The sequence below is a fragment of the Anopheles merus genome, chromosome X (assembly GCF_017562075.2).
Source record: "Anopheles merus strain MAF chromosome X, AmerM5.1, whole genome shotgun sequence".
Taxonomy (NCBI): domain Eukaryota; kingdom Metazoa; phylum Arthropoda; class Insecta; order Diptera; family Culicidae; genus Anopheles; species Anopheles merus.
Genome location: NC_054081.1, coordinates 8,653,468 through 8,679,599, shown reverse-complemented (window position 1 = coordinate 8,679,599; position 26,132 = coordinate 8,653,468). Strand labels below are relative to the sequence as shown.

General features: G+C 51.4%; 1 protein-coding gene across 2 annotated transcripts; it reads left to right on the top strand.

Moving 5' to 3' along the window:
• The first annotated feature begins 3,255 nt into the window (after positions 1-3,255).
• Positions 3,256-25,819, top strand: LOC121595997 (echinoderm microtubule-associated protein-like CG42247). 2 transcript variants are annotated; one of them, XM_041920539.1, is made up of 10 exons: positions 3,256-3,463; positions 16,529-16,723; positions 16,806-17,317; positions 18,692-18,841; positions 18,927-19,194; positions 20,152-20,289; positions 20,370-20,630; positions 20,696-21,116; positions 21,208-21,828; positions 25,496-25,819. In XM_041920539.1, exons 1-9 carry the CDS (start codon positions 3,347-3,349, stop codon positions 21,759-21,761), a joined length of 2,616 nt encoding a protein of 871 aa, XP_041776473.1. In that variant the 5' UTR covers positions 3,256-3,346; the 3' UTR covers positions 21,762-21,828; positions 25,496-25,819. The 2 variants fall into 2 exon arrangements, with proteins under 2 accessions (XP_041776473.1, XP_041776482.1); XM_041920548.1 differs by lacking the exon at positions 3,256-3,463 and adding an exon at positions 5,037-5,097 and having other exon boundaries at positions 21,208-22,029.
• The last annotated feature ends 313 nt before the right edge of the window (positions 25,820-26,132 follow it).

Here is a 26,132-nt window from a genome sequence, read left to right as displayed (position 1 = left end):
CCCCCGTTAAGCTACACAGTAAATGCGGGGTGCAGCAATTTTTTTTTTGTGTGTGTGTGTATGACCACCATCCTGCCGTACAAGTGTATAACAGTGAATATTTAAATTACATGCTAATTCCTCCACATACACACACGGCCACTGCTCCATGGGGAGGTTTTGGCGGTTTTGTTGTCCTCAAAAAAAAAAAAAAAATGTGAAAAAGTAAGAACACCTTCAATCGAGGCAAGAGGTCAGCCTGTTGGCAGTGTTGCCTCGATGTGCTTGCTGAGCAATTTACACGCCCCTGTGTAAAAGTGTCGCTTGTGTTTTCCTTTCTTTAGTGGGGTCCTTTTAAAACAAAACAAAAAAAAGCACACAGATTAACGATAGCAACCAGGGCAAAGAAACAGCACCTTGGGAAGGGGTTAGCACAAAGGAAAGGTAACGCTTTAAAGCAACAAAAAAGGAAAAGAAAAGAAAGGATGACATACTGACATCCTTTTTCATTTGGGAGAAGTTTTGGTTTGCAGCACAAAACAAAGCAAAACAGGAAAAAAAAGTCCAAATAACCAGGCAGGTGAAGGTGAGGTTATGGAAATTCTCATGCGTCCACTTGTGTGTGTGTGTGTGTGTCTGTGTGAGTGAGTGCTTTTTTCTTCCTCTTCTGCGCTGGCCACCACACCGAAACGGCACGTAATTAGGGCCGACCAGCGAACCCGCAACGCCGGAATGTCGACCGCGAAGCCCGGCAGGTGCGCTCGGTTTTGATTTATGGGCTGGCGAAAAGGCGGAGTTTCGACAGCGCCCAGATCGGCCCAGAGATGTCCTAGAAAGAGCGAAAGTGGTGGCCGTCGCGCTGTGTAGCTGTGCTTGTTTGTGTCGGGTGGTGGTGGTCCATCGAAGTGCGGCTGCGTCGAGTTTCCGATTGCCCTTTTTTTTTTTGTTGGTCGGTGCTCACGCGGTGAGTGGAGGAGGAGGGGTGGGGAGGTGGGAAGGAGGGGGAGAAAATATTTGTGTCACCCGAAGCCGTCAAACTGTTACCAATCTCAAGTGCGGGAAAAAGGGGGAGAGGGAGAGAAGCAGGAGAGATTGTGTGCGATATCCTGGTCACGGCACCAGGCTTGTAATAAAACGGAAAGCGATGTTGATCGAAGGCCGATTGGTTGGCAGCGCGGGGTAAGGGGTTGTGGAGGGGGGGAGGGAGGGAGGGGAGGGGGTTGCAAAAAAATAAAAAAAGAAGAAGAAGCCAGCCAGGGGTATGACATGCAGATGAAACAAAAACATAGCAAAAAAAAAACAACGAAAGAAAAAAAAACACAAGTGAAAGCAAAGTGGGTTAACCCAAAATTTCGTGTCTCTGTTGTGTTTCTGTGTGCATGTGCGTGCGTGTGTGTGTATGTGTGTCGGTTTCGGGCAGGCTTCGGATCCATCGGAGACGACCTCTGCCAGCGAGTACTACGACGACGAGGACGACGAGGAGTTCGGACGGGTGCAGCAGCCGGACCAGGTGCGGCGGCGGCGGCGCGTGCGAACCCTGCCCGGTGTGACGGTCGGCGGCCGGCCCGCGTACTACGAACCGGATCGAACCGGCCCGCAAGCGGACGAGGAGGACGGCGAGGCGGTAATCTCGTGGAGTGGAGGGGAGGGGCGGATCGCGGGTGGACGCTTTTTGAGCCGGGCCGTCCACACCCTGCTCAGCGCGTACAGTGACGAGGAGGAGCAGGAGCAACAGCCGGAGGAACAGGAAGAGGAACGGGAGGAGGAGGAGGAGGAGGACGGCCAGTCGTCGGATCGCCGGCCGACCGATCGGTACGTTGGCCGCGGGCCGTATCATGCGAGCAGAGCGCACGCCGGCCGCCCCCCAACGTACGTGTCGCCCCACTTCTACCGACCCCGGTCGCCGCTAGGCCTGCCCCCGGGTTCGTCGCTTGCGTGCGCGCGCTACAGCGTCGGTCCAGCGCCGGACAGGCAGCCACGCCACCGGGACCGATCGATCTTCTCGCCGGACCGAGTAGCTCGAGGAGCGGCAATCGCCAGCACCAACACCGCCAGCAGCAGCAGCAGTACCGCCCCGCGGCACCGCTTTCTCGCCATGTCCGCCGGTGACGCAGACGCTGTACGGGGCGAACAGCCCGAGCCCGACAGCGGCACGAGAACGCCCCCGAACCCGACGACCAATGGGGAGCCGACGGCCGACCCGAGCCCGACGACGGCGCCCGGCGAGCCGCACGGTTCGGCTGGCTCGAGCGTGACAGTGCCGTCGACACAGCAGTCGCAGTCGCAACAGTCGCAGCAGCAGCAGCACCAGCAGCAGCAGCAGCAGAGCAATCTGGTGAACAACAATCACAGCACCGAGCCCGGCGAGACACCCGGACAGCCGAAGCCAGTGGTAGGGAAGGGTGGTGCGGTGCTGGTACGGAGCAAGGAGTCCGTCTCGCCCCTGCCGCTCAAGCGGCCGACCAAGGCCGACACGAACAACAACGCGGCGGCCGGTAGCGACGGCCAGCGCAGTCCGGCGGGCGCCCCAGCGCCAGCAACCGCAACGCAATCAACCACAAACGGGGCGGTGGGCCCGACTCCCCCGGCCAATCCCAACCAACCGACCCGTCCGCTCGCGGGCGGCCTCAAGGGCCGGAAGGGGGGCGGCTGGAAGGCCCGGCCGGCGGACAGTGAGTCGTTCGGGAACGCGCAGCTCAGCTCGCCGACCGACGCGGAGGACGAGCTGGTGGTCGGCAGCAGCCCACTAGCGGGCCGCCGGCACCCCGTCCACGTCAACCCGGTCATCAGCCGGGACAAGCTCGCGAGTGGTGGTGTGAGTGGCGGTATCGGTGGTGGTGGTGGTGGTGGTGGGTGGGGACCGAGGCAGCGGGGCGGACCGGTCGAGCGGGGCAGCCGCATCCAGAGTCCGGCGGCCGGCACTGGCACGGCGCTACCACCCGGGGCCGGGACGTCGATGGACGTTGGCGGTGACGGGGCAGCAGGGACGCCAGTAGCAGCGGGCAACGGGCCAGCAGCCGGTGGGCAGCAGCAGCAGCAGCAGCAGCCGGGCACGGCCGCCAGCACGCCGGGCGCGGCCGGAGCAGCGCCGGCACCAGCGCCGGTCAAGCGCAGCCAGTCGCGGAACGACGTCCTGGACCTGGACAGCGCCCCGGGACCGTCCGGGCTACTGCCGAGCAACCCGGGCGTACCGGGCACGATCGGGGGCAATCCGCAGTCACGCTACTCAAACCTGTCGTTCTGGAAGGCGCGGCGGGTGCTGTTCTACCGGAATGGCGATCCCTTCTTCCCGGGCGTCGAGTTCCGGTTCAAGCCCGGGCGGGACATCTGCACGCTCGAGGCGCTGCTGGACAAGATCTCCGCCCGGATGGATCTGCCCCGGGGCGCCCGCTACATCTTCTCGATGGACGGCGACCGGAAGTACTCGCTCGACGAGCTCGAGGACGGCTCCAGCTACGTCGTGTCGTCGTTCAAGGTGTTCAAGGTGAGTGTTTTTGGGGAAGGGGGGGGGGGGGAGAGGGGAGGAAAGAGGGGGGGGAGGAGGGAGGGTCACCGAGTACGAAAAGGGAACAAACAGTCGCACACACACACACACACTGTCACACGGGAACACGGGGAACACGAGCCAATCAGGGTCAGATTGTGTCCACGCGGGGCGCCACAACTCGGTTTCTAGGTTAACACTACTAGACCAAAAGGGAGGAGGAGGGGGAACAGGAGGAAGGTAGTGGACGAGTCCTTGTTTTACAGCACATTGTGCCCCGCCTCCTCCCTCCCCTCCCCCATCTCAACGCAAGAAAAGCAAAGAGTGTAACAGCACGTAATGGGAATGCAAATAGGTCACAGGACCAGGACGCCCGTTTCCTTTCAAGGGGTTCGCGCCCAAGAAACACACCCCGCCCGAAGGCGGTCAGTTTGTGTAGCTGTGTGTCAGTATGTGTGTGTGTGTGCCCCAATCTAGAAACCCACTTCGGCCCGGCGTGTGTGACGCGCCAACTACCTGAGCTGAGCTGCTTGTAACAGAGAGCGCGAGAGAGCGAACGTTTGCTGACCATCGCCCAATCGCGGTGGGAAAGTAAAAGTCGCCCTCGGGGTCAAAAGTGGGCCACCGTTCGGCCGCACACTGTACCGAGGGTGCGACCGAACCCTCGGAGCTAATTATGCGACCCCAAAAAAAAAAAAACAGAAAAACAAAAACGAACCGTAGAGCGTATCGATTTTCCCAAACCGGACCGCTGCTGGACGCGGCCGCGTTTGTTTCCGGAGCACACCCGAGAGGGTGTGTGTGTGTGTGTGTATGCTGTCTTTGAGCCTTCATCGTTTTGCGCTGCTCGAACTCCATTAGCAATGATTGGAAAATGATTTAGCGGATGCCCCGAATGAGCGAAGGCGGTGCCGGGTGTGGTCCTTCGAGCCGGATTTACCACGTGTTCCGCGCTTGTGTGGCCCCATCCATTAGGGGTTTCGCTTGATTTTTTTTCTCCTCTACACACTTTACAACACTGTTTGCTTCATTGCTCTCTTAGCCAGATAGGTCAAGTGAAAAAATGGGTAAAAAACACACACAAAAGGAGGCCACAGAAGCACTCAAACGCTGAAATGGGGTGCAAATTGGTTCTGCTTTTTTTTTTCTTCTTCCCCGCAATGGGAACAGGGTCAAGCGCCCGAGGGTCGTGTGCAGGGGTGCTCTCTAGCAGCTCTCTCCCTGCCCCAAGAACTGCTCTGGGCTGGTCGAGATTATTCTAACCCTCGTTCGTTTCTTCGATTTCTGCTGGGTTGTGATTTCTTCTTCGACCCGGGTCGCCAGTTTGCGCAGACGTGTCGAACCGGGTGCTGGTGTGTGCCTTGGTGTCGTTCCCAATCTATATATATTTGTGTCCATTTGAGGAGCAAAAATAACAACAACAACAGCAACGAAAGACGGCAAAAAAACAGGCGCGCGGGTTCGTCGCTTGACCAGCCGCGCAAGTTCACCGGAAGTGAGGTCGTGAAAAAGGGGTCTATCGCTCGCTCGCTCGCTCTCTCTCGCTCTCTGGCACTGCTTTTAAAAGGGAGTGCGGGCATGTGCGTTCTTTGTGCAGTGCAGCTTGATTGATGAAAATTGACGTGCGTGTGCTGGTAAGGTGTACTGATTTGTTTACTAAGTGTGTGTGTGTGTGTGTGTGTGTGTGTGTGTGTGTGTGTGTGTGTGTGTGTGTGTGTCTGTGTATGTTTTTCTAAACCCTTTTCTGGATTAGCATGGTAAAGGTGGCCTTTTTGTACGGGTGATTTGTGTTTTTATTGAAATTGAGATAAAAAAGGTTAAACAAAACACTAGACGACGAACCCAACAATATTGCTTGTAGTGTCTAGAAAGCCATTGTTAGTGTAGTTGGTTGACTTAAATGACTTTGTATCGTTTAAAGAGTAGGATTGAGCACTTGAGCAAGAAAGTTATGATTTAGAAGATGATTTCCGTGTCGCACTGTGACATTTTCGTCCACTTAGAACAGTTTAGAATGTATTTCGGGCCGAAAATCTCTTCTCAAGCTTCTACCAGCTCACATAAAATTCCTTAAAAGTGCTACTGCTTGGAAGAAGAAACTCAACCTTTCCTCGCAGTGTGTGTCTGAGTGTGTGTGTTTGTCCCCAATTCTGAGCAGCCGAGAAACCGTTTTCACGAACAAAGGAAAACACACACCCCCTTCCGCAATGCTCCACTACACTGTTCCGCGCTGTCCCGCCGACATTGAGGGGCCTCGTTTGCGATGTGTCGGAATTTTCCGTTCGGGCCGCTCGGGTAGCGCCCATTCGGGTTTTTCCCCGACCGCGCACGACTCGAGCTCGGACGGGCGGACCAATCGGCGCGAAGTAAACACTGGCAATGGCGAGCGGGGGTGTTGGGTGCGGAGGAGCAGGAGGAGTAACTAACGTACTGTCCTCAATTTGGATGCTCTCGCTCTCTCTCGCTCTCTCTCTCTCTCTCTGTCGCACTCACACAGGCACGCAAGCAATCAAACAAGTGACTGTGAAACAAAGTCGGAAAATCCCAGCAGCTTTCCATCCCGTTCCGTGATTGGCACGAGCGCGCGTGCCAACTTCGGCCCCAATGTGCCCCTCTCCCTGGGGTCCTTCTCCACCCCTGCGTGTGGCCTCCATCGGTGACAAAGGGACTGATGGTGCCCGATGCTTAATGCGTTTTGCGTGCGGACCCGGACCCGGTGTTTGCGGTTCGGGCGGAAAATGAGCTCCAATTGAGGTCCATTTCCGTTTGTTTCACTTGACTTGCTTTTCGTCGCACTGTGCCTCGCCGGAACGGACAGGACACAGGACAGCGGTCAGCAGTCTCATCCGTCACTGTCCCCCAAAAAATGCGCCAAAATTGGGCCTCGGTCGGTCCGAAAATTAGCCACAATTGTATGATTTGCGCCGCTCAAGGGCATCCTAGGCTCCTGGCACGCGCGCTGATGTTGATCGATCGACCCGGCCCATCGAGCGGGCTGTCGAGCGTGGAAAACGGGACACTTCCGCTGACCACGGCACGAAGGGGCTGGCAGAAAATGAGGTCCCGCGTGGCGCCGAAAGTGGCAAGGACACTTGCCTAGTTGCGGGGCCGTGTGTGATCGCCGGTAAAGTGGCACGGGCCAGCCCCGCGACCATTATTTTGGGAGGGCAATTTAAACTGTCATAATTCATATATATATATATATTTTAACATTACCGCGCGTATTAGTGTCGAGTGGCCGTTTTTCTTTTTAAATGGATCATTACCAAGTGCAATCAGTTTGACGTCTACCGGCGACGGTAGTGCCTGGCAGCTGTCAAATTAAGTCGAATGAGGATAATTTACTAAGCCGCTCCGTTTATGGCGCAGCGTTTAATGCTTCATCAACAACAACAATGGTGGGATGACATTGAGGTTGAGGTTATCTGCACACCACAGCACACTCATTATGTACGAACTAATTGAAGAAACTCTTTGATCCCTCTTTTCAAGCTTTTTCTTCTTCCTCTACCTCTCTCTCTCTCTTTCTCTTTCTTTCTCTCTCTTCCTTTCAAATCGATCGATCTATCTAACGGTCAAAACTGTCACTGTCACTGACACTAACACGCGTACCGGCCAGTGTCCATTTGTCGATGCGGGCGTTTCCTCTGCGGGGGGAGCGCGCCGTGCAGCGGTGAGTTGTCAGCCCGTTTCCCTCCCACCGTTGCATGCCGGACACACACACACACACACACACACACCTTCTCTTTCTCTCTCACGTTGAGTTTAGTACTACGTACAAACACACATACACAATTCTACACACACACACTCCAACAATGGAGTGCTGAAAAGAGTAGTGCTGCACGTGTACACATAAACTCATCGAGCGGTAAGAGCTCCACTATGACGCACCAAGTGTAAGAGCTCCACTATGACGAAGGAAACCTCATCTCATCTCACTGTCGCTCACTGTCATCTTTGCGGGTTTGCAAAAAAAACGTTCGACGAGCCGCTCACTTGTTAGGAGCCTTTAGCTCACTTACTGAGCTGTGATAAAGAGCGACAGAGCTCTAGCTTCATCTAGAAGGTTTGACGTTGCTCGATGTTGGTAATGCACGTTGCAAAGGTTGCTATCTTACCCCACAGTTAGCACATCCAACGCAATAGCTCAATGGTTGTGTTGACGTACACGGCTGAAAGAGGTATAGCGCCGGAGGGACCTCTTTTGGGAGTTACCGCTTTGTATTGACGCTCACACAAAAACTCGATGCCTGAAGAGGGAGCTCTTTTTTATAGTCTTTAAAAGGACTTACCGCTCCAGTCGTATACGACTTTACTGTTGAGTTATTGGCTCACTCATGGCAATGTGGATTGTCAAGTGTTATGTACAAACACTCAAGTTGAGTCCTCCGTGGACCTCCGACACTCTTTTTTCTGTTATCCTCCACAGTTTTTTTATGATTTTGTAAATAACAAAAAGTTGTATGAATAAGGACCTCTTCACTTACAACGTGGCCACACAATTTTATTTGCAACAGCGCCACCCGTGGTGCTGTATGGATTTTTATACGCTTGTGTGTTTGCATTGCAGTACTATTCACAGTAATGCAATCGTTTTGGTATGCAAACACTATATATACAGTACATAAAAAAACTGTGTTTCTCAGTTCAAAATATTGCTTGGTTTATGCTAGTGGAGCTCAATGCAAACTTTATGCTCAGAGCTCACCGAAGCTTCATAGCTCATTATTTAAGAGATACTCTATTATGAATTTTGCGCATAACGAGCAATTTTGAATGCTCAACAAATACCTCTTTTAACGAGTAAAATCGCACATCACAAGCAATATTGTTTGTGTTTATGATACGGATGTGTTTTGTATGACTACACGTGACTTTGAGCCAATTGGCCTTATTCTTCTCTTTAACGGTTGCTGTCCCATAGAAGAAGAAGAAGATGCAATCAAAAATATTAAAAAAATCGCGCTGAAGAATATTTACATCAAACAACTGTTCAATTGTGATGGAGCTGGTTTATTTTGGATAAAAAAGTCTAGCAGGACTTATATACATTTATAGTATCATTTTTATAATCCTGGAAACAGTTGTGTTACTTTTCATACAAACAAATACAAATAAATGGAAAAGAGTCTTCCAAATAACGAGTAAGGCAGTGGAACTGATTAAGCTCGTTTGTGGGGTTCCACTGAATTTTACCGGGTTTTCCAAGACAGTTTCGAATGTAAACATTGTTTTCACCACGTGCAACATGCTATTCCACATCAATCTGACGTGTCATTTCCATCATAATAATCTTCAATTTCTTCAGCATGATTTTCAACACTTGGCAAACAACTTGGAAAGTGACTTGGTGAAACCGTGTATTAGGAGGTTCATATTTAGTAATTATAATTTGTTAGAAGTACAGGCCGTGTTATTTATTCGAATAGTAATATAGGGTTTTCCAAGTCACACTTCCAAGATGTGTTTCAACAGCTGTCAAATGGTGTATTTGCAGCATAATAAAATTTCAGTTTTTACATATGATGTTCAACACACCACCAAGAACTGTCAAACTCAATCCAGCTTGAGACGTGTTGAAACTCATGGTGAAGAAATTAATTTAAAGTCATGGGTTCAAGTCTAAAATGGACCGTCCTCCCGTTGCAAGGAGTCAATCCTTAATCCTCAATCCTGCTGCTTAAGTCTCGAAAGGCTGTGTCGGTTTAGAACGTTACACCTAATAGAAGAAGAAGAACAATGATTGTGAAACCTCTGTTTGGGTCACAGCAGTTATAAATTACAGCTGGGACTTCATGTTATTCTGAACATTTTTTGTATATGTAAATATTAAAAGAATAGATTTAAACGTAAGTAAAGGACAACCTGTCATATACCGTGAAATACTGAGATTACTACTTTATTTCTAACAACTTTGCTCTTTTTTACATGTTTTTTTACAATGTTTTTTTGTGTGTTTTAATTTTGCTTATGATTTTGTTTGAAACTAATTTTAAAGAAAGGTGTTAGTTGGTTTTCGGAAGGTAACTAACAATATGTAAATAACAATGTAAATTCACTCTGTTATAGGATTTCCCATGATTTATTGGTTGGTTCCCATCTATTGAGTTTTTTGGCCGTTTCCCAGAATTTGTTGGTCCAATTATATTGATATCCAATTGGAAAATACTAATAAATTATGGGAACGAACCAAAAACCTATGGGATACGAACAAAAAATAATGGAAACTGACCAAAAATCGTGGAAAACCCTGTAGGATTTTTTAAACGGATTAAAACGAATTGCTTTACATTTCTGTCAATTTACTGTACTAACTAAAAAAAAAAAAAAACTGTTAGAAAAGTGTTAAACTATCGAAATGTAACTAGATATGTTAAATTTGAATAATGTCCAAGCCAACATAGAATTTAATATCCTTCTTCAATAGAAAATGATTAATATTTTCTAACTACATAATTCTATCCCAGCGTTTGTATGGGCTGCTTCCACTGGTGCACGCTCCTATTAAAAAAACCGGTTTGATTTTAATCGCGCACTTTTAATTTCCCGTCCCAATCGCGCCATCCATCAGCATCAATCAGCAGCCCGGCGAGAGCGAGATGGCCCACACTACAGGGCTTTTCCATTCCATTCCCCGGGGGAAGCAAAAATCCACATCTGCAGCACTTCATTAATCATGGCACCTATGATGGTGGGACCTGTTCTATTATCTCTTGCCCCTGTGTGTTTTTCTGGCGTCCTTGTGCCGCTGCGTCACTGCGTGACGGTAGCGGAAAATGGCCCCAAAAAAAAAATAATAATAATATCCACCCCTCTGGTGGCCTCCAAAAAACCAAAACGCGCTCTCTCCTCTCGCAGTAAAATGAGGTCTCAAAATTGCTCAAAATTTCAGACCCCAAAACCGAGTCCCCAAGGCCAGCCAGCCAGTCGTGCCGCGCGCCTGTGTGTGTGTGTGTGTGCACAGGGAATCTGGTCGCAAAGCTGTACGGCCAGGCAGCAGGGCCCCAAAGGTGCCGCAAAATTTAAATACATTATACCATCGAAAACCGGACGGTGGGGCAAATCGATGCCGCCACCACCACCGCCGGACCATGTGTGCATGCCAATAACGGGCCCCGTTGCCACTTAATCATTTGAAGGTCGTTTTATGGCCGGTCGGGGCCGGTGGGTTTGGCAAAGCAAAAAAGGGGCAGTTGCCAAAGACGCAAAGGGCCCATGATATCGCATTTCAATCACGCGATTGGGGAGGGAAGAGGGGGAATTTGAGGGAGGACCGTGACCGGCATCGCGTAATGACGGGCTCTCTCTCTCACTCTCTCTCTCTCTGTGTGCACTTTCACTGCAGTTTTCTTCCTGCGCGCAAGCGGCCACCGAAGATCTTATCCGTGACCTCGAAGCATAACCGACAGCGACGAGCGGGGTGTGTGCCTGGGGCGGGCACCGGTGGGAGAGAGGGTCTGTGGATGTTGAAATATGTGGTGCCATCCACAGCGGTGCAGCCTGTCCCAAAAGCCTGCAAAGCAAATGCAAACGAGCGCACAATTTATGGGAATGTTTGCTGCCGCCGCCGCTGCCCGGGCTTGACGCGTTACTGATTCCGATCGCTTCCGGGGTCGGTTCGTTCGCACCAGGTTCGCGCGATTGGCAACCTCACCTTCGGCTGCACTCCCCCACCCTTCCCCCACAGCACCGGAAGACGCGTGCGTGCGTGTGCAAGTCATAATCGTCCTGCCCCGTTTCGGGAGAAGCGTGTGCTATTAGATAATGAGCGCACAGCTCGCATTTTTTGTTTTTGTTTTTTATTATTATTTTGCAGGTGCAGCACGAAACCCCCCTCCCCTCTCCCCACTCGCCTTAAACCTCCACGTGAGGGGGTGGGCCCCCAGGTTTTGGTTTCGGGAGCGGCGGGCGCATTAGCATTTTATTGATTGAGCCGCGCGCCAGCCTCGAAACGGGTTTCGGGAAGCCGCACTTGCTGTATGAGTTTTGCGACCGCAACCAATCGATACGGCTACAATTTGTGGGCTGAGTGTGGGCACACGGAGCACACCTCAAGCACCCAACGGAACACATTGGTCGCCAAATCGATCCAGATTCGGGCGCCTTTCTCTCGAGCTCTCGACACTCAACGCGTGCTGCCATCATCCCTCCCCGCCCAAAAAAAGAGGATAAAAAAACGCTCACTCATACTCGGTCGGGCTGTCGGGCAGGCGAAGGTCGATAGTGCGCCCCCTCTCCCACGCCTTATCACTCATTTTACCGGCACGCAGGACCGGAACTCGCTTATCGCCGCTTGTTTCCGAGTTATATTGTAATACTTACAACGGCATTAATTAGTTGGACCCGAGGGTTTCTTCTGTTCGCTTTTCGGTAAAAGAAATTGTCCCTCTCATCCCCCTCCCGAAGGTCGTCTTTTAGTAGACGGTAGACGGTGGGCACTTGGAGGAAGGCGAACAAAAAAGCAAAAAATTCCATGCTTGATCCTTATCGAGGCGCGGACACCGATCTCGCGTAAAGGATGGTGGTGATTGTGCAGTGCAGATTGTGGGGCCTAGGAAAGGGAGAGCGGTTATTACTTCACTCTCACCTTATCTTGCATTCCCCCCTCCCCCTCCCCCCTCATCAGAACCCACACTCACCACTTCACCGTTTTGTCCGTTGCCGCTGTTGCTTTAGTTCATCCTCATTCAATTTCCATTAAAGACCTCCTCTCCTCCCCCCCCCCTGCCCCCCAGCAGCACCCAAAAACGCGACATCTAAAACGCTTTGGACAGGCGAAACAAGGGAAAGTGCTGGGAAGGGAATGGTGGTGGCGTGGGAAAAACCCAAACAATTTTTAAAACTGCCTTTCCATTGATGGAGGGGGCTGGGGTGGGTGAGGTTGGTGGTAAGAGAAAACGTTTTCCTTTTGTTTGTTCACTTTAGCACCACCCCAAAAAGCAAACGAACCAAGTCGGGGACGCATCGGAGCGTCGGGAAATGCAGAGCGCGCAAAGAGAGGAGTGGCGGGGAAAGGGGAGGGGGGGAGGGGAAATGAAAAACGAAACTGTTCCTTCCTGTTTGTAGTGGCTTTCTCCTGTGGTTTTTTTTTTTACTTCAAATGGATTTGCCGCTTTTTGAAGTTTGAAGCAGCATGGCTGGTCGTTTTTGGTCCTTCGTGCCGGATTCTCGTCATAACAACAACACGCTGCGGCCTGCCTGTGTGTGGCGGCGGCAAAAAAATAGAGAAATAACAAAAAAATACACTGAGTACTTTACAGTGTGAGCGAGAGAGAGAGAGAGAGCGAGAGAGACAGAGAGAGAGAGAGAGAGAGAGAGAGAGAGAGAGAGAGAGAGAAAGAGCGAGCGGGAGCGTGAAGCAATTTAAATTAATTCATTCCTTCGCGCGCCACCTTTCAATATGGGGACGATCTCCCATCGAGAGGGGGGAGGAGGTGGAAGGGTTGTTTTTTTTGGGGGTTGCGAAGAAGGGGCGTCCTATTTTTTTCACTTCTTAGATCCACTATCGCTTCGGTACGGCTCCGAATCTTCACATGTGTGTTTGTGTGGTGGACAGGGACGATGGTGTGCTTTCTTCAAAGGCAAATTCCGTCACCTTCGGAAGGGTTTAAAGCTCCCTCTACCCCTCGCCAAAACAAAGTGATAAAACATGGCCACGGTATGGAGAAGAGCAGGGGAGGAGGGAGCCACTTTAGCCTGTATAAGTGCCGGCACTAATGTCCTTGCTGTGAAAAGAGGAAAGCAAATGGAGGTTATTGTGAGGTGTTATGCTTGGACCTCATTATGTTGTCCCTTCGCGCCCGTTAAAAACAATAAAAAAAACAAACAACACACATACGGTGGCATCGGCTCATCAAGCAGCGACACGCACATCCACATATGTATCACATGTGTGTGTGTGTGTGCATGTGTGTGTGTCGTGGTAAGAAAGAATAACGACCAACAACTCACACAGAAACACACAACAATCGATGTGAGTCCCGCAGCAAATGGGTATTGAAGGGGGGTTTCAGGAGGGGACGAGCGGCAAGTTCTCCAGAATGGAAGACAAAAGGGACCGACTGTGTGTGTGTGCGCGTGTGTGTTTGTGCCGTGGTTTGAAACAAAGAACGAACATTGTCGACTTTGCGAAAGCTTCCTCCCTCCTGTCCTTCGTTCGCGTTTGGTACACCGTAGTGTGACGACCCGAAACCCGAACCCGACCCGAAGTGACTTTCTTTCACTTTGCTTCCGTCCCCTCGTCCGCCCAGCCCAGCCACCGCAATAAAGTTTGCGGAATGTGCTGTTGGGCAGGAAAAATTAGCAATTTTACAATTCATCTAGCATACCCCCCGCCCCACCCCACCGTCCCTGCCCTTCAACTCCCTCTCTCCCTTCTTGTGTGTGTGTGTGTGAGTGTGTGTGATCGGCACGCTAGGACAGCCGCCTGGCAGCACACCACGGGTCGGCTCAGTCGAGGGCAGAACGTGCTCCGGTGCTGACCAGTGCGGACCTCTCTACCGAACCGAGCGTGTGCCGTCCGTGATTGCGTGTTCAGGTGTTTGCATTGCTGTGTGTGTGTATGTATGTGTGTGTGATTTTGCAAATCTCTCCGCTCTCGCGCAACCGCATCCCCTACTGCTGGTTGTGCTGGGGACACGATCTTGGGACACAACCGAACTCAACACCGATCAACCGATTCTCGTTCAACCTTGGAAGCAAGCTGGTGTGGTGTCGTCTTCGGAACAGAACAAAACACACAAAAACGACACGCCTCACACTCCACCACCGGGCCAGGTTGGGCAATGCACCAGCTCGCCAGGCAGGCGTGAAGTAACACCGTGCGAAACCTAGACCCAACGCCGTTTGCCGCGAATGTTCGACAGCGAGGAGGAGTCTGCGTTCGTCATACTGACCGCACCGATGTATCATCCGCACCACTATGGCGGTGGCGGCATCGGAGGCATCTACAGTCAGGTTCGAGCATTGTGTGTGTGTGCGTTTTTGGGGGAGTTTCAGTGAGTTTATGGATTTTAGAGTAGTTTTCCCGGAGGAATTGGAGGATCCTGATGAAGTTGGTCTCAGTTTGCACGGAGATGTTGAAAGTCTAGGGGGTCCAGCATACCTTCAAAGATAGTTTACAGTGCTCCGGTGTAGAATACAACTAACTATTATAAAAGAACTTTGAACACTAGTCCTGTCCAGGCTACTGGGATGTATCGTCTGAAATAGTTGATAGTGCCGAATCTTGAGTTTCAAGTACATCGTTGGTACATCTTCTGAGCTATTGTTTTGAAGAAACTACTAGAAAACATTCTTGGTTGATGGTCCAATCAGAGTTCCAGGACATTTTCTAGAGCAGAATACAGCAGATTTAGCATGGCTTTGCTACAGAGCACCTGTCCAGAACTGCTCTACGTGCACAGACTACCTGGAATTCCACAACGATCCCAAGGATAGTGGCCGTAGTATCTTGATGTAGCATCTAACAATGATAGTACGACATCTGTGGTATTTCCGACAAAGAATCGGCACAGATTTGTAGAACATTCTTTGTCTGCGTAATGAATAGATCATACATATCCTAGGAACTCGAAATCCTCGAAATGTACTCAAACTTTTGGTTGTGTTATAATGTCTGGAACTGGAATACTAAGAATCCTGGGACACTTTGCTCTGATACTGTAACCAACTCTAGGGCGAGGACAAAATCTTGGAATCAGTCTGTTGTATTGATCTATTGTTTTCGAAACTATATCTGAAGATCTATCCGAACTTTCCACGATTTTGAAGCGTCTCTAGTGCTACGGTGAAGAACTGAGCCCCGTTTACGGAAAATTCTTCAGTGTTTTCGTGCTCCAAAAACGACGACCACCATGTGTGTCTGTGTGTTTGTGTGTCCCGCAGTCTGATATAACGACCAGTCCGGTGTGGATTTGTGACTGGTCGCCAAAGGATGTCACCAAACACTCGGCCACACCCACACCTACCTCGCACAACGAAACCCAAAGTAGGTTGCGTCCGTCCCGTGCGCCAGGTACAATTCCAGCTGCACCGTGCACGTGTCCAACAATGTCCAATTTCCCGCAAACGTCCTCACGTGTGTGTGTTTCGCTATTCTCCAGTGGAATGTTTCCAGCGGAACCCGGCACGGTACTGGCAAGCACTTCCGGGGTGGGTGGGAAAACCTGGAGCCTGTGAGCGATGGCCTAGTGACATACAAAAAAAAAAACACCAGAGTTTGTGGTCCGTTGGGGAGGAGGTTTGCATAAATTATGCTCGCCGTACGGCTTTACGGCCGGAATGTGGACTACACCACAATAGGGACACAACCGGTGGGTTGACAACTTTTGCTGCGTCTTGGCGACTGGGACATTTCTTACCCGTTGGGGACTTGTTGTGTTGGAGCACACAACAGCCCGAAAATTCTGTAGAAAGTAGGGAGAGAAAAAAGATATCCCAAGACATACCAACACACAGTCATCTATATACTTTTACAGCGTAATGACACTCATAGACGATTGGCTTAAATACTACGTTCCTGCTGTTGGGGCAGAACACGGTGTTGTTTGGAGACTCTCGGACAATGTCTCGGCAGGAGGGTGGGAAAAACTGACTCCACACAGTTCCATTCGTGTGCCGGACGGTAAACCGAATGAGGGCTATAAAGTTGGGCGCATTTCGGTCGCTGCGTCTGGGCAGCAAATTCTGGGGAAACGTGCCTGGGACCTCGGAATGGTGCAAAATTACTGTATTTAAGCCTGACCTACTGGTCGTTCGCGAAGAAACGCGCTCAAAACTCGATTGCATGTCGATAGCTCACGTCACGGTGCCGGTCAGCATTCCCAAGGACTCACGGTCCTGCCCTGCGCGGTGTAGGGAGCCGGGTGAAACTGAAGAAGCGTGGGGCCCGCAATAAACAAACGCGTCGTTAAAAACGCGTAATGTGTTCCCCACCAGGGTATGGGGCTGGTTCGGGGACTGCTAATAATCCACCACAGAGCACTGATTCGAAATACGTTTTCGCTTTTCGTTTTTCTTTTCTCTCCCGTTGTTTTCGCAACTCCGCTTCCCCTCCGCCAGCCGGCCAGCTACGGCAAAAAGAACGGCGTGTGGTACGCCTCGCCCGGCAACCAGGGATGGGGCAGCGGTGCCGGCCCGGCCCGACTCGGACGCAAACCGTCCGTCACCGAGGTGGACAACATGCCGTCCGGCAGCCTGAAGCCGAGCGCCGGGCGCGTGATTAGAATAATCAACAGCCACGATCACAGCGTGCAGGTAAGCCCGAAGGCCTTCCTTCCTTTTTCGTCGGAACACTTTCGCGTGTAACGGAATCGCATCCTAACCCCGCCGTGTTTAGTGTCGCGTGCTGCTGAACCTGCGCACATCGCAACCGTTCGAGGAGGTGCTGGAGGATCTCGGCCAGGTGTTGAAGATGATCGGAGCCAAAAAGATGTATACCAGCAACGGGCAGGAGGTGCGCAGCTTCTCCCAGCTGCGCAACGAGTTCGCCGAGGTGGAAACGTTCTACCTGAGCAACACGCCGTCGCTGCCGGTCGGGGCGCTCGGGCCGGGCGTCATACCGCCGTCGCCGGGCCGCCGGTCCCGCTCGCGCCTCGGCGGCTCCGTGCCGGACGATCTGTCCAAGACAACTGCCCGGCAGCGCGCTCGCAGCAAGAGCCGGCCGCGCGTCCTGTACGCGCCGGAGAACGAGCTGGTGCGCGCCTCGTCCGACTATCCGCTGCTGGACGCGATGAAGGAGGAACCGACGCGCATCACGATCCGCGGCCTGCGCCGCACCTTCTATCCGCCGCTGCACCATCCGCCGATCGACAATGCGCCGCCGGACAAGAAGCTGTCCCTGTTCTGGGTGTAAGTATTCGTCTCAACGGGTTACTGAGCCCCCCCTCATGTTCCGTTCAGTTCATTCAGTTGTTTCCGTTGGATAAGAAGTAAGCTGCGTTCTCTAAACGCATTTTGGTACGCGTGGATGAAATGGACGAGCGATAAAGTGCCTAGGCAGCTTGAAAGAGTTATTTATGAAATGAGTTACTAGTCAACATGAAGAGCTATTCATCAATTTTTCACTCTCGAATAGGGTTATTTCATCCCACAGAATGATTCAATTCACTGTGATTGAATTACTAGCGTTCGCATGGACTATTTTCGGCCTACTGTAGAACCAAAAACTAACTGAGATATCTAATTTCAATCCATGAACTATCTTTGAAATGTAATCAATCAAGCTGATTTGCAAAAATAAATCTACGACGCAAGGTCTTTCGTCACTTATTTGGAATTTTTGCCTTGGCGGAAGAAGCCGTTCGCATAGGCAAGTAACTCTACCTTCGATTGTTAACAATTCCTCCTCAGTTTTCGCGACAAAATTGTTGGAGTAGAGCATTCCCATGTTGGTTCAGAAATTCTCAACGGGATACAGCAAAGGGAGATGTTGGAGATGCAGGTTCGCGGAGTAGGTTACTCATATCGAAAGACCATCGAAATTCATCTAAAATGATCGCATTGCTTGCCGCTGTGAAGCCAGTGGACGCGATCTCTGCTTCTTCATATGTTTGTACATGTCTCCCAGGTACTGTTTTACTGTTTGGCCGGTTTACATCGAACTCCGGGCTAAGCGAACGCAACGATGTAGCCACTTTTACCTCGGGCTTGATTTTCCTTTGGAGCTTCTTGTCTCTGATTGTTCTCTATACGTGCCAAGATGTTGTAAATGCCGGAACAGGCTTACGTCAAGCTGCCGCACGATGTCTGTTTTAGACGCTACGGGGTGCCATACTTTGATCGCTCACTTAACGAAGTTGCTTCACTATTCTTGGCCTTCTACCGAGTAGAGATCTCAAATTTTGTTTGCTGACTCATGAGATACTTGTTATTGAAAGTTAAATTAACGTTTTGTCAGTGCGGGTGAAGATAAACCCAAACGTCGCTTATCGCGGAGAGTGAAATAACTCATCTAAAGACCTGTTCAACTCATCAATGATTCGATTAATTCTGAGCAAGCAACTACTCGGCGCATTAAATCCTTGAAGTTGAGGTTCATCTCTCGCATGCGTATCTAGAAGTGCGATGAACTGGCTCTTTTGAACGCGAACTGCTTGCGTTACGTAACTCATGGACAGCCCCGACCGCAGGCTCTTTAAGAACAACAAACAAACCATCGCATCGATCCGGTTCGAAGGACCCAACTAACTCACGTGTCCGTTTCCGCTCCTGTTTCGCCCACAGCCACGGCTACCGTGGAATTGATTCCAAGCGCAACCTCTGGGTGCTGCCGTCGGGCGAGCTGCTCTACTACGTCGCCGCCGTCGCCGTGCTGTACGACCGTGAGGAGGACGCCCAGCGCCATTATACCGGTCACACAGAGGACATCATGTGGTAAGCGTCGCGGCCGTTGTTCGCTACCGCACTCAAACACTCATCGTGCTGCTGCTACTCTCTCTCTCTCTCCTTCTCTCCCCAGCATGGAGGTACATCCGTCCCGGGAGCTGGTCGGGTCGGGCCAGCGGGCCGGCCGGGACCGGAAGTCCCAGGCGCACGTGCGCATCTGGAGCACCGAGTCGCTGCAGACGCTGTACGTGTTCGGCATGGGCGAGCTGGACTCGGGCGTGATTGCGGTCGCCTTTTCGCAGCTGAACGGTGGCAGCTACATCCTCGCGGTGGACGCCGGCCGCGAAAGCATCCTGTCCGTCTGGCAATGGCAATGGGGCCATCTGCTCGGCAAGGTGGCGGTAAGTGGCTTGTGGCCGGAAGCGGATCGCGACCTCAATTCTCCACCTGCAATTTTACGCCGTTTTCGGAGGGGTTGCGAAACTTTTCCACCCCCCCTCCCCCCTTTTGCCCGTTTCACCTCCAGCGCCCTCCCGCTCTCTATCTGTCGCTTGGGAAAGGCATAATTGAAAACTTTTGTGCCCAACACTTTAACACCTTCGCTCGCCCATGGGATGGGTAACGCGGCACAAAAGCAGGGGGGCGGGGGGGAAGCGGAAGAGGTTTGTTGATTTGTTGGGTCCCCTCACAAAACACTGTGGGCAAGCATAGTGGTGTGGTTGAACTGCAACATGGCGTGCGCGGTTTGCCACCGGCGGCGGAAACTCGTTTCGAAACTTTTGGCATGGCTAATAAACACCCAACGCTTACCTAATGGGAGAAACGGAAAGGGGGTCCTGCTGCCTGGGTGTGTGCCTATCCTGGGCAAAGTTTGGCCTGGAGGTGTTTGCCAGTATGCTTAGGCGTACAATTCAAAGTGATGCAATGGCGTTTTGAGGCCGTATAGTAACGTACAGTGGTAGCAATTCATATAAGTGCGTCCTCGTTTTTGGGCATTTGTTGACATTCATAGTGTGCTATACGATCAATTAGTTCTTAGAAATTCATATAGAGCATAGTCACAGTCTATTGCAAAAAGGTTATTTTTCCATTTGCCGTTTCTAATCAATATAATCATATTTATTTGCTCTAACGATACATCAGGCATTGCAAATTGATCTCATTTGATTCCTGGATAGTCTACATTCCTGGATTATGGCATCATAAGATTAATAATTGATAAGGACTTAACCTCAATTATAACGCTATAGAAATTTCAGCGCTTTAGGGGTGTAACAGGCACGCAACATTACATACACACCCAAGGCATCGTAATTCCACTTCAAAATATAAACGAACGCTTCCCTCACCCGTTCCAGACCCTGCAAGAAGGCATCTGGGGCGCCACGTTCCACCCGCTCGACGATAATCTGCTAATCACACATGGCCGGGGCCATCTCGCGTTTTGGCACAGACGGAAAGATGGTTTCTTCGAGAAGACCGACATCATCAAACCGGTACGCATGCACCGCAGTGTCATTTCGGCAAACCCATCTGCAACCTTTCAAACGCTCTCTTTCGTTCTCGATGCCTGCAGCCTTCGCGAACGTTCGTCACGTGCGTCCAGTTCGAGCCGGACGGTGACGTCATCACGGCGGACAGTGACGGCTTCATCACGATTTACAGCGTCGACGCGGACGGTGCGTACTTCGTGCGCATGGAGTTCGAGGCGCACAACAAGGCGATCAGCTGTCTGGTGATGCTGTCCGAGGGTACGCTGATATCGGGCGGCGAGAAGGACCGCAAGATAGCGGCCTGGGACTCGCTGCAGAACTACAAACGCATCACCGACATTAAGGTAAGGGCTGCTCCTCGTTGCCACTTCCAACATGTATCGTCCAACCTCTGCTTCCGGTTTTGCAGCTTCCCGAGTCGGCCGGCGGCGTACGCTCGATCTATCCGCAGCGACCGGGCCGGAACGATGGCAACATCTACGTCGGCACGACGCGCAACAACATCCTCGAGGGTTCGCTGCAGCGTCGCTTCAACCAGGTCATCTTCGGCCACGGCAAGCATCTGTGGGCGCTGGCCGCCCACCCGGACGACGAGGTGTTTGCGACCGGCGGCCACGATAAGTACGTGGCGCTCTGGCGCCGCCAGAAGCTGATCTGGACGACCTCGGTCGGGTACGAGATCATCGCGCTTGCGTTCCACCCGTACGGGGCGGCACTGGCGGCGGGCAGCTCCGAGGGCCACCTGATTGTGATCAACGCCGAGAACGGTGCCACGATGCTGACGATTCGCGTCTGCGGCTCGCCGCTCAATGCGGTCGAGTTTAACCAGGGTAAGTCGTGGCGGCATCTGCTTCAAAGCCTTCCGGAAGGTTCTCCTTTCGGCTTCAACGTCTTTTTCTTCTTCTTCTTCTTCTCCCGCAGTCGGTGACATGATAGCGATCGGCTCGCAGAACGGCAGCATCTACCTGTTCCGGGTGTCGCGCGACGGCTTCTCGTACAAGAAGATCAACAAGATCCGCGGCTCCCAGCCGCTAACGCACCTCGACTGGAGCAGCGAGGGCAACTTCCTGCAGTCGGTGACGGTCGACTTCGATCTGCTGTTCTGGGACGTCAAGTCGCTGTCGCCCGAGAAGAGCCCGATCGCGATGAAGGACGTCAAGTGGATGACCAGCAACTGCACGGTCGGCTTCCTGGTGGCGGGCCTGTGGAACAACCGCTACTATCCGGCACCGTCCAACACGATTATCACGACGACGGCCCGGACCGCGGCCCAGGATCTGGTGGCGGCCGGCGACGCCGACGGCTACCTGCGCCTGTTCCGCTACCCGTGCATTACGCCGCGGGCCGAGTTCACCGAGGCGAAGGTGTACTCGGGCACGCTCGCAGCCGTCAAGTTCCTGTACGGCAACCATAGCCTGGTGACGGTCGGCGGCACCGACGCGTCGCTCATGATCTGGGAGCTGACCGAGGAATAGCCACTGTGGCCGCCGTGGCGCACCGGGGTCGGCGTCGCCGCAGCCGCCGGGTCTCCCTCACCAGCAGGTAATCCTAGCACCGTACTACCCGTAGCAAGCAACCATCACCATCATCCAATCCACCCTCCAATCCATCGCCGGCCGGATGCCGGCCCGATCAGCGTCACCGGCGAGGGCACCGGGCCGCCGCTGGCACCACTGTTGTCCCCAGCGGGCGCCCCACCGTCCACCTTGGTCGACCGTCTCAGCGCACAGCCAGCCACTAACGGTACAGCCGATCGTCTATGGGTATTTATATACAACCAACACCGCCGATCCCTGTCCCCCTTTTTTCTTTCCCCCTCAATGTGTCGGCGTCACCCGAAGCAAGATTCCTTTCTACTATGCTGCCACTCTCTGTACTCTGCATCTATGTACGCGATCCTCTTCCCTATTTTTTATACCTTTGGCTGTCTCTCTTTCTCACTCTCCCTCTCTATTCGTACCTAGTAATCTAACCTAAAGCAGTAGTAGTAATATGCACTGTGTAACGTGTAGTACGCCCTTTTTTATACCAACCGAGTCCAGCGGAGCGGATCTTTCAGCGTAGGCGTAGCTACTAACTGCAGCATGAACTGGCAGCATTCCTCCTCACAACACAACTGCTTATTATAGTTCCTTCGCCTGTCTTGAACTCTCTTTCTCTCTCTCTCTCTCTCTCTCTCTCTCTCTCTCTCTCTCTCTCTTTTCACCTCTCCACTACAACGTTTTTTCTAGTCCTTACTGGCAACTCTTGTCCCCTTGTCGCTAAGGAGTAAACATTTTCTATCAGTAGTAGTAGTAGTAATAGTAGTGATAGTTCGTCGTCGAACAGACTGGTAGAAATTTTGTGCACCATTCTCCAGTGTACGCAGCATGCTCGGAACGTTTTTCTATTTTTTTGTATGTTTTGATATGTGATTTTGATATTTGATTTGATATGTTATATTTTGTGTTTTTGCGTTTTGTAGTACGCCTTAATTTTGTTTTTTTTTCCCAGAAATCCTGTGTGTGACAATCAACCCACGACGTAGGGGTATCTTTTGTTTTTGTTTCCTTCTTGGGATTTTAACGTTGACACTGTATCTTCTGTGTGGATTTCCCATTATAAGACACTTTTGGACGACGGCCGTTCAATGTTTTGCTGGCAAGCCTTGAGACACTATATTCTTAACACTCTCCAATGCAGACGCGTGCAACGTCAAGCAGGACACACTTCCTTTCCAACAGCAGCTCGGGAGATTCAGCAGCGTCCGATCACCGTTGCGGCGTACCGCGATCACCGGCAATGGCTGCTGTACTGACCGAAGACGGCTCGCTCACCAACCGTTCTTCACATTGTTCTCACACTTCTACGCGCGTCGCTCTACCTTCCAGTGCAAACACAAACCAACCCATTTTTCTAACCTCGCTCATAACGCTCGAGCGTGTAGTAGTGGACACTGCTAACAGTCAAAAATTGGCTCGCTCGGATGTATTGTTTCGTGTGTGCGTGTTTGGTTTTCATGCGTTTATCAAAATTTTAATCATTACTGCTTTATCTTCATTTCGCTCTCGCTCAGTAGTGCGCCCATACTATTGTATTCGCTATCGCTCTCACAGTACACGATTCGGACTGTTTTCGTTTGCTCACCACTAATCACCACTACCTACTGCTCTGTTTGAGACAATCGGTAGTCCAAATAGATCATTTCGCTTGGGTCAAATGGGCAATCGGAAATGGTGAAATGGTTGGAGGAAGCACACAGCAAGGGCTGGGGGGGAGAGCCAACACCGTTCGCCATTCCATCAAACCATCGCCGAGTGCTTCACCCTTTCGTTCACAGCACCAGCGCGCACTCACACTACGATCGCATGAAACAGGTCGCCCCGAACCGTAATCACCGTGCTCAATCTGCTCAATCTACTCACACAATCGCATCCATCGTTATCAATCGCTGTGCTACCGTGTAACCTGCCCTCCCGTTTGCCCCGCTGCTGGGCAGTGCTCTGATCGCTCATCGAACTCGCTCGGGCCTTACAGGACTGTGCGTTTTGAAAAGGCTGAAATGCTTTGGAATAGAAAACAACGCCGAGTGTAAACGAATATTCTGTTCTGTTCTGCACATCACATTCGTCATCGGTCTTTTAAATTGACTTAGTGAAATATGTGACTAATGAATTTAAGATTGCATACCTCGATATCAATAATAGAGAGTTTTTATTGTCAATTTGTCATTGTAGTGTAGTGATCGGTTTTCGTAAAGTTTCACTTTGGCGTTTTAAACCCGCGATTAGGCACTGTCTGTTCTATTCTAGCCTGCTAAATAATAGGACCCACTATGTGACTAGAGTGTTAGGGCAAAAATGTGTCAAAAATGCTGATTTTATATTATGATTCGTGTGAGACATATCGATATGTCTCTCGTTTGCCAATTCTAACTGAACGAAGGACTTTTGCATTATCAAACGAAAACCGAGTTTGTCTAATAGCTTTCCGTCAGATCAAATCTACGGAAAGCGTTTTGCTGTACGGTTTTACTACTTATTTTATATTTTTAAATCACATGAATTGCATGTTATTACATTCAGATTGACCCAATTACGCCTTACGTAAAAATAATTATTGACAAACAATGCCAATGTATCGTGTTAACGAAACCCATTTTTCAATGAAATTAGAGAAGTCTCTAACAAGTTTGTATAATACCAATTTTTGTTTCCGTTCGTGTAGAGTGGTTTTGTTTGACAGCTTTCCGGTTGAATCAGCTAATCGTCACTAATGAAACTGCCATTGGCAAGTTTGAGTCTGGTGTAATTGGGATTGCCTAGGAAAATGTGAGGCTCTATCGTGAGGCTCCCATAAAACTAAACATTTTGTTTCTTTCCTGGTAATTCTTGTTGGAAAATGCATTATCTTCTTCTTCTTATTTGTCTTTGTGGAGCAGGGTGTATTCTTCTATGCTCTAAACATGTATGTTTTATAGAGGCATATTCAAAGGTATGCTGCTCTGATTAGGTCCTGCATGTATAATGCCGACAACATTGGTTAATAACTAATGTATTTTGAGTAACTTAAAAATTATTTAAAAAAAATACGTTATTTTACTTATCGATGTTCTAACCTACCTTTCGATGTGCGCTCAGATTTTGCCTGCCCAAGCGTGTGCTTTCGTCATTCCTGATCATGCCACGTATCACGTTGATACTCCTTCCATTATTTCACCTCCTGTCACATTTGTCTTACCTGTGGACACGTTTTCTCTTTCTCTTTTCTCTTTCTCTCTCTCTCTTTCTCTCTTTCTCTTTTCTTTTCTTTGTTTTATTTTGTGCGCGTGTGTGTGTGATAACTTTACGCATTTTTGTTTGTCCTTTTATCGCTCATTTCATCTCCATTGTACAATTTTCAAATTGGCTCTCTCTCTCTCTCCTGCTCCTACGATTTCATTCACCTGGCACACTGTATGCGAATTGGAATTTCGGAATTGCTATGACGCACACTCTCCTTGTACACACACACACACACCTAAACACTCTGGCACCGATTCACGCAACGGAAAATCCTTCCGACGCATCACTTACAATAACAACACCAAAACAAAACCAAAAAAACACACACACTCACGCGCCTCATTGTTGCGCCCCCTCTCATTGCTGCGCGGTGTTGCGGTGGGTGGGAAGAGTCGATCTCGATTCACCGGACGACCTCCTCTTTTTGTTGTAACTCGTTTGCGCAGGACCAGGATCTGTCACCACCACCAGCCGGTGGTACCGGGGGTGAGCGGAGGGCCCGTACCATACCCGCTCGTGTCTGCCGGGTGCGGGGAAAGCAGACCGCGCAGGAGGAGGCAGAGGAGGAGGAGGACGAGGAGGACGAAGAGGAGGAAGACGAAGAGGAGGACGAGGACGAGGACGTTCGGCGTCGCACGACCTTCGGGCTGGGCGACGAGGGCGACGACGAGGGCGAAAATGACTCGGAGGAGGGCGGGCAGCAGGCCGCACTGCAACCCCCGGCTGCCGCCGCCGCCGCCAGCCAGCCGGACCAGCCGATGCAGCAGCGGCGCATCCGCAGGCTGAGGTCGCGCGGCCGCAGCGCCAACTACCAGCGGCGGTATCGGGCGCGCGGCACGGCCGAGATGACGTCACCGGCAGCGACCGGGTCGGGCTCGCCGCCGGACAGTGCGGGCCGGCGGTGCCGCCGACCCACACCCATGCCCGCCGACGACCAGCAGCAGGAGGAGGAGGAGGAGGAGGAAGACGTTGGGGTGGAGTACGCCGTGCTGCTGCCGGACTCGTTCGCGGTGCTCGACTCGCCCTACTGGTCGCCGGCACAGTGAGCCGCGCGTGGAGTCACCTCTTAGCACTAAGCGCTCA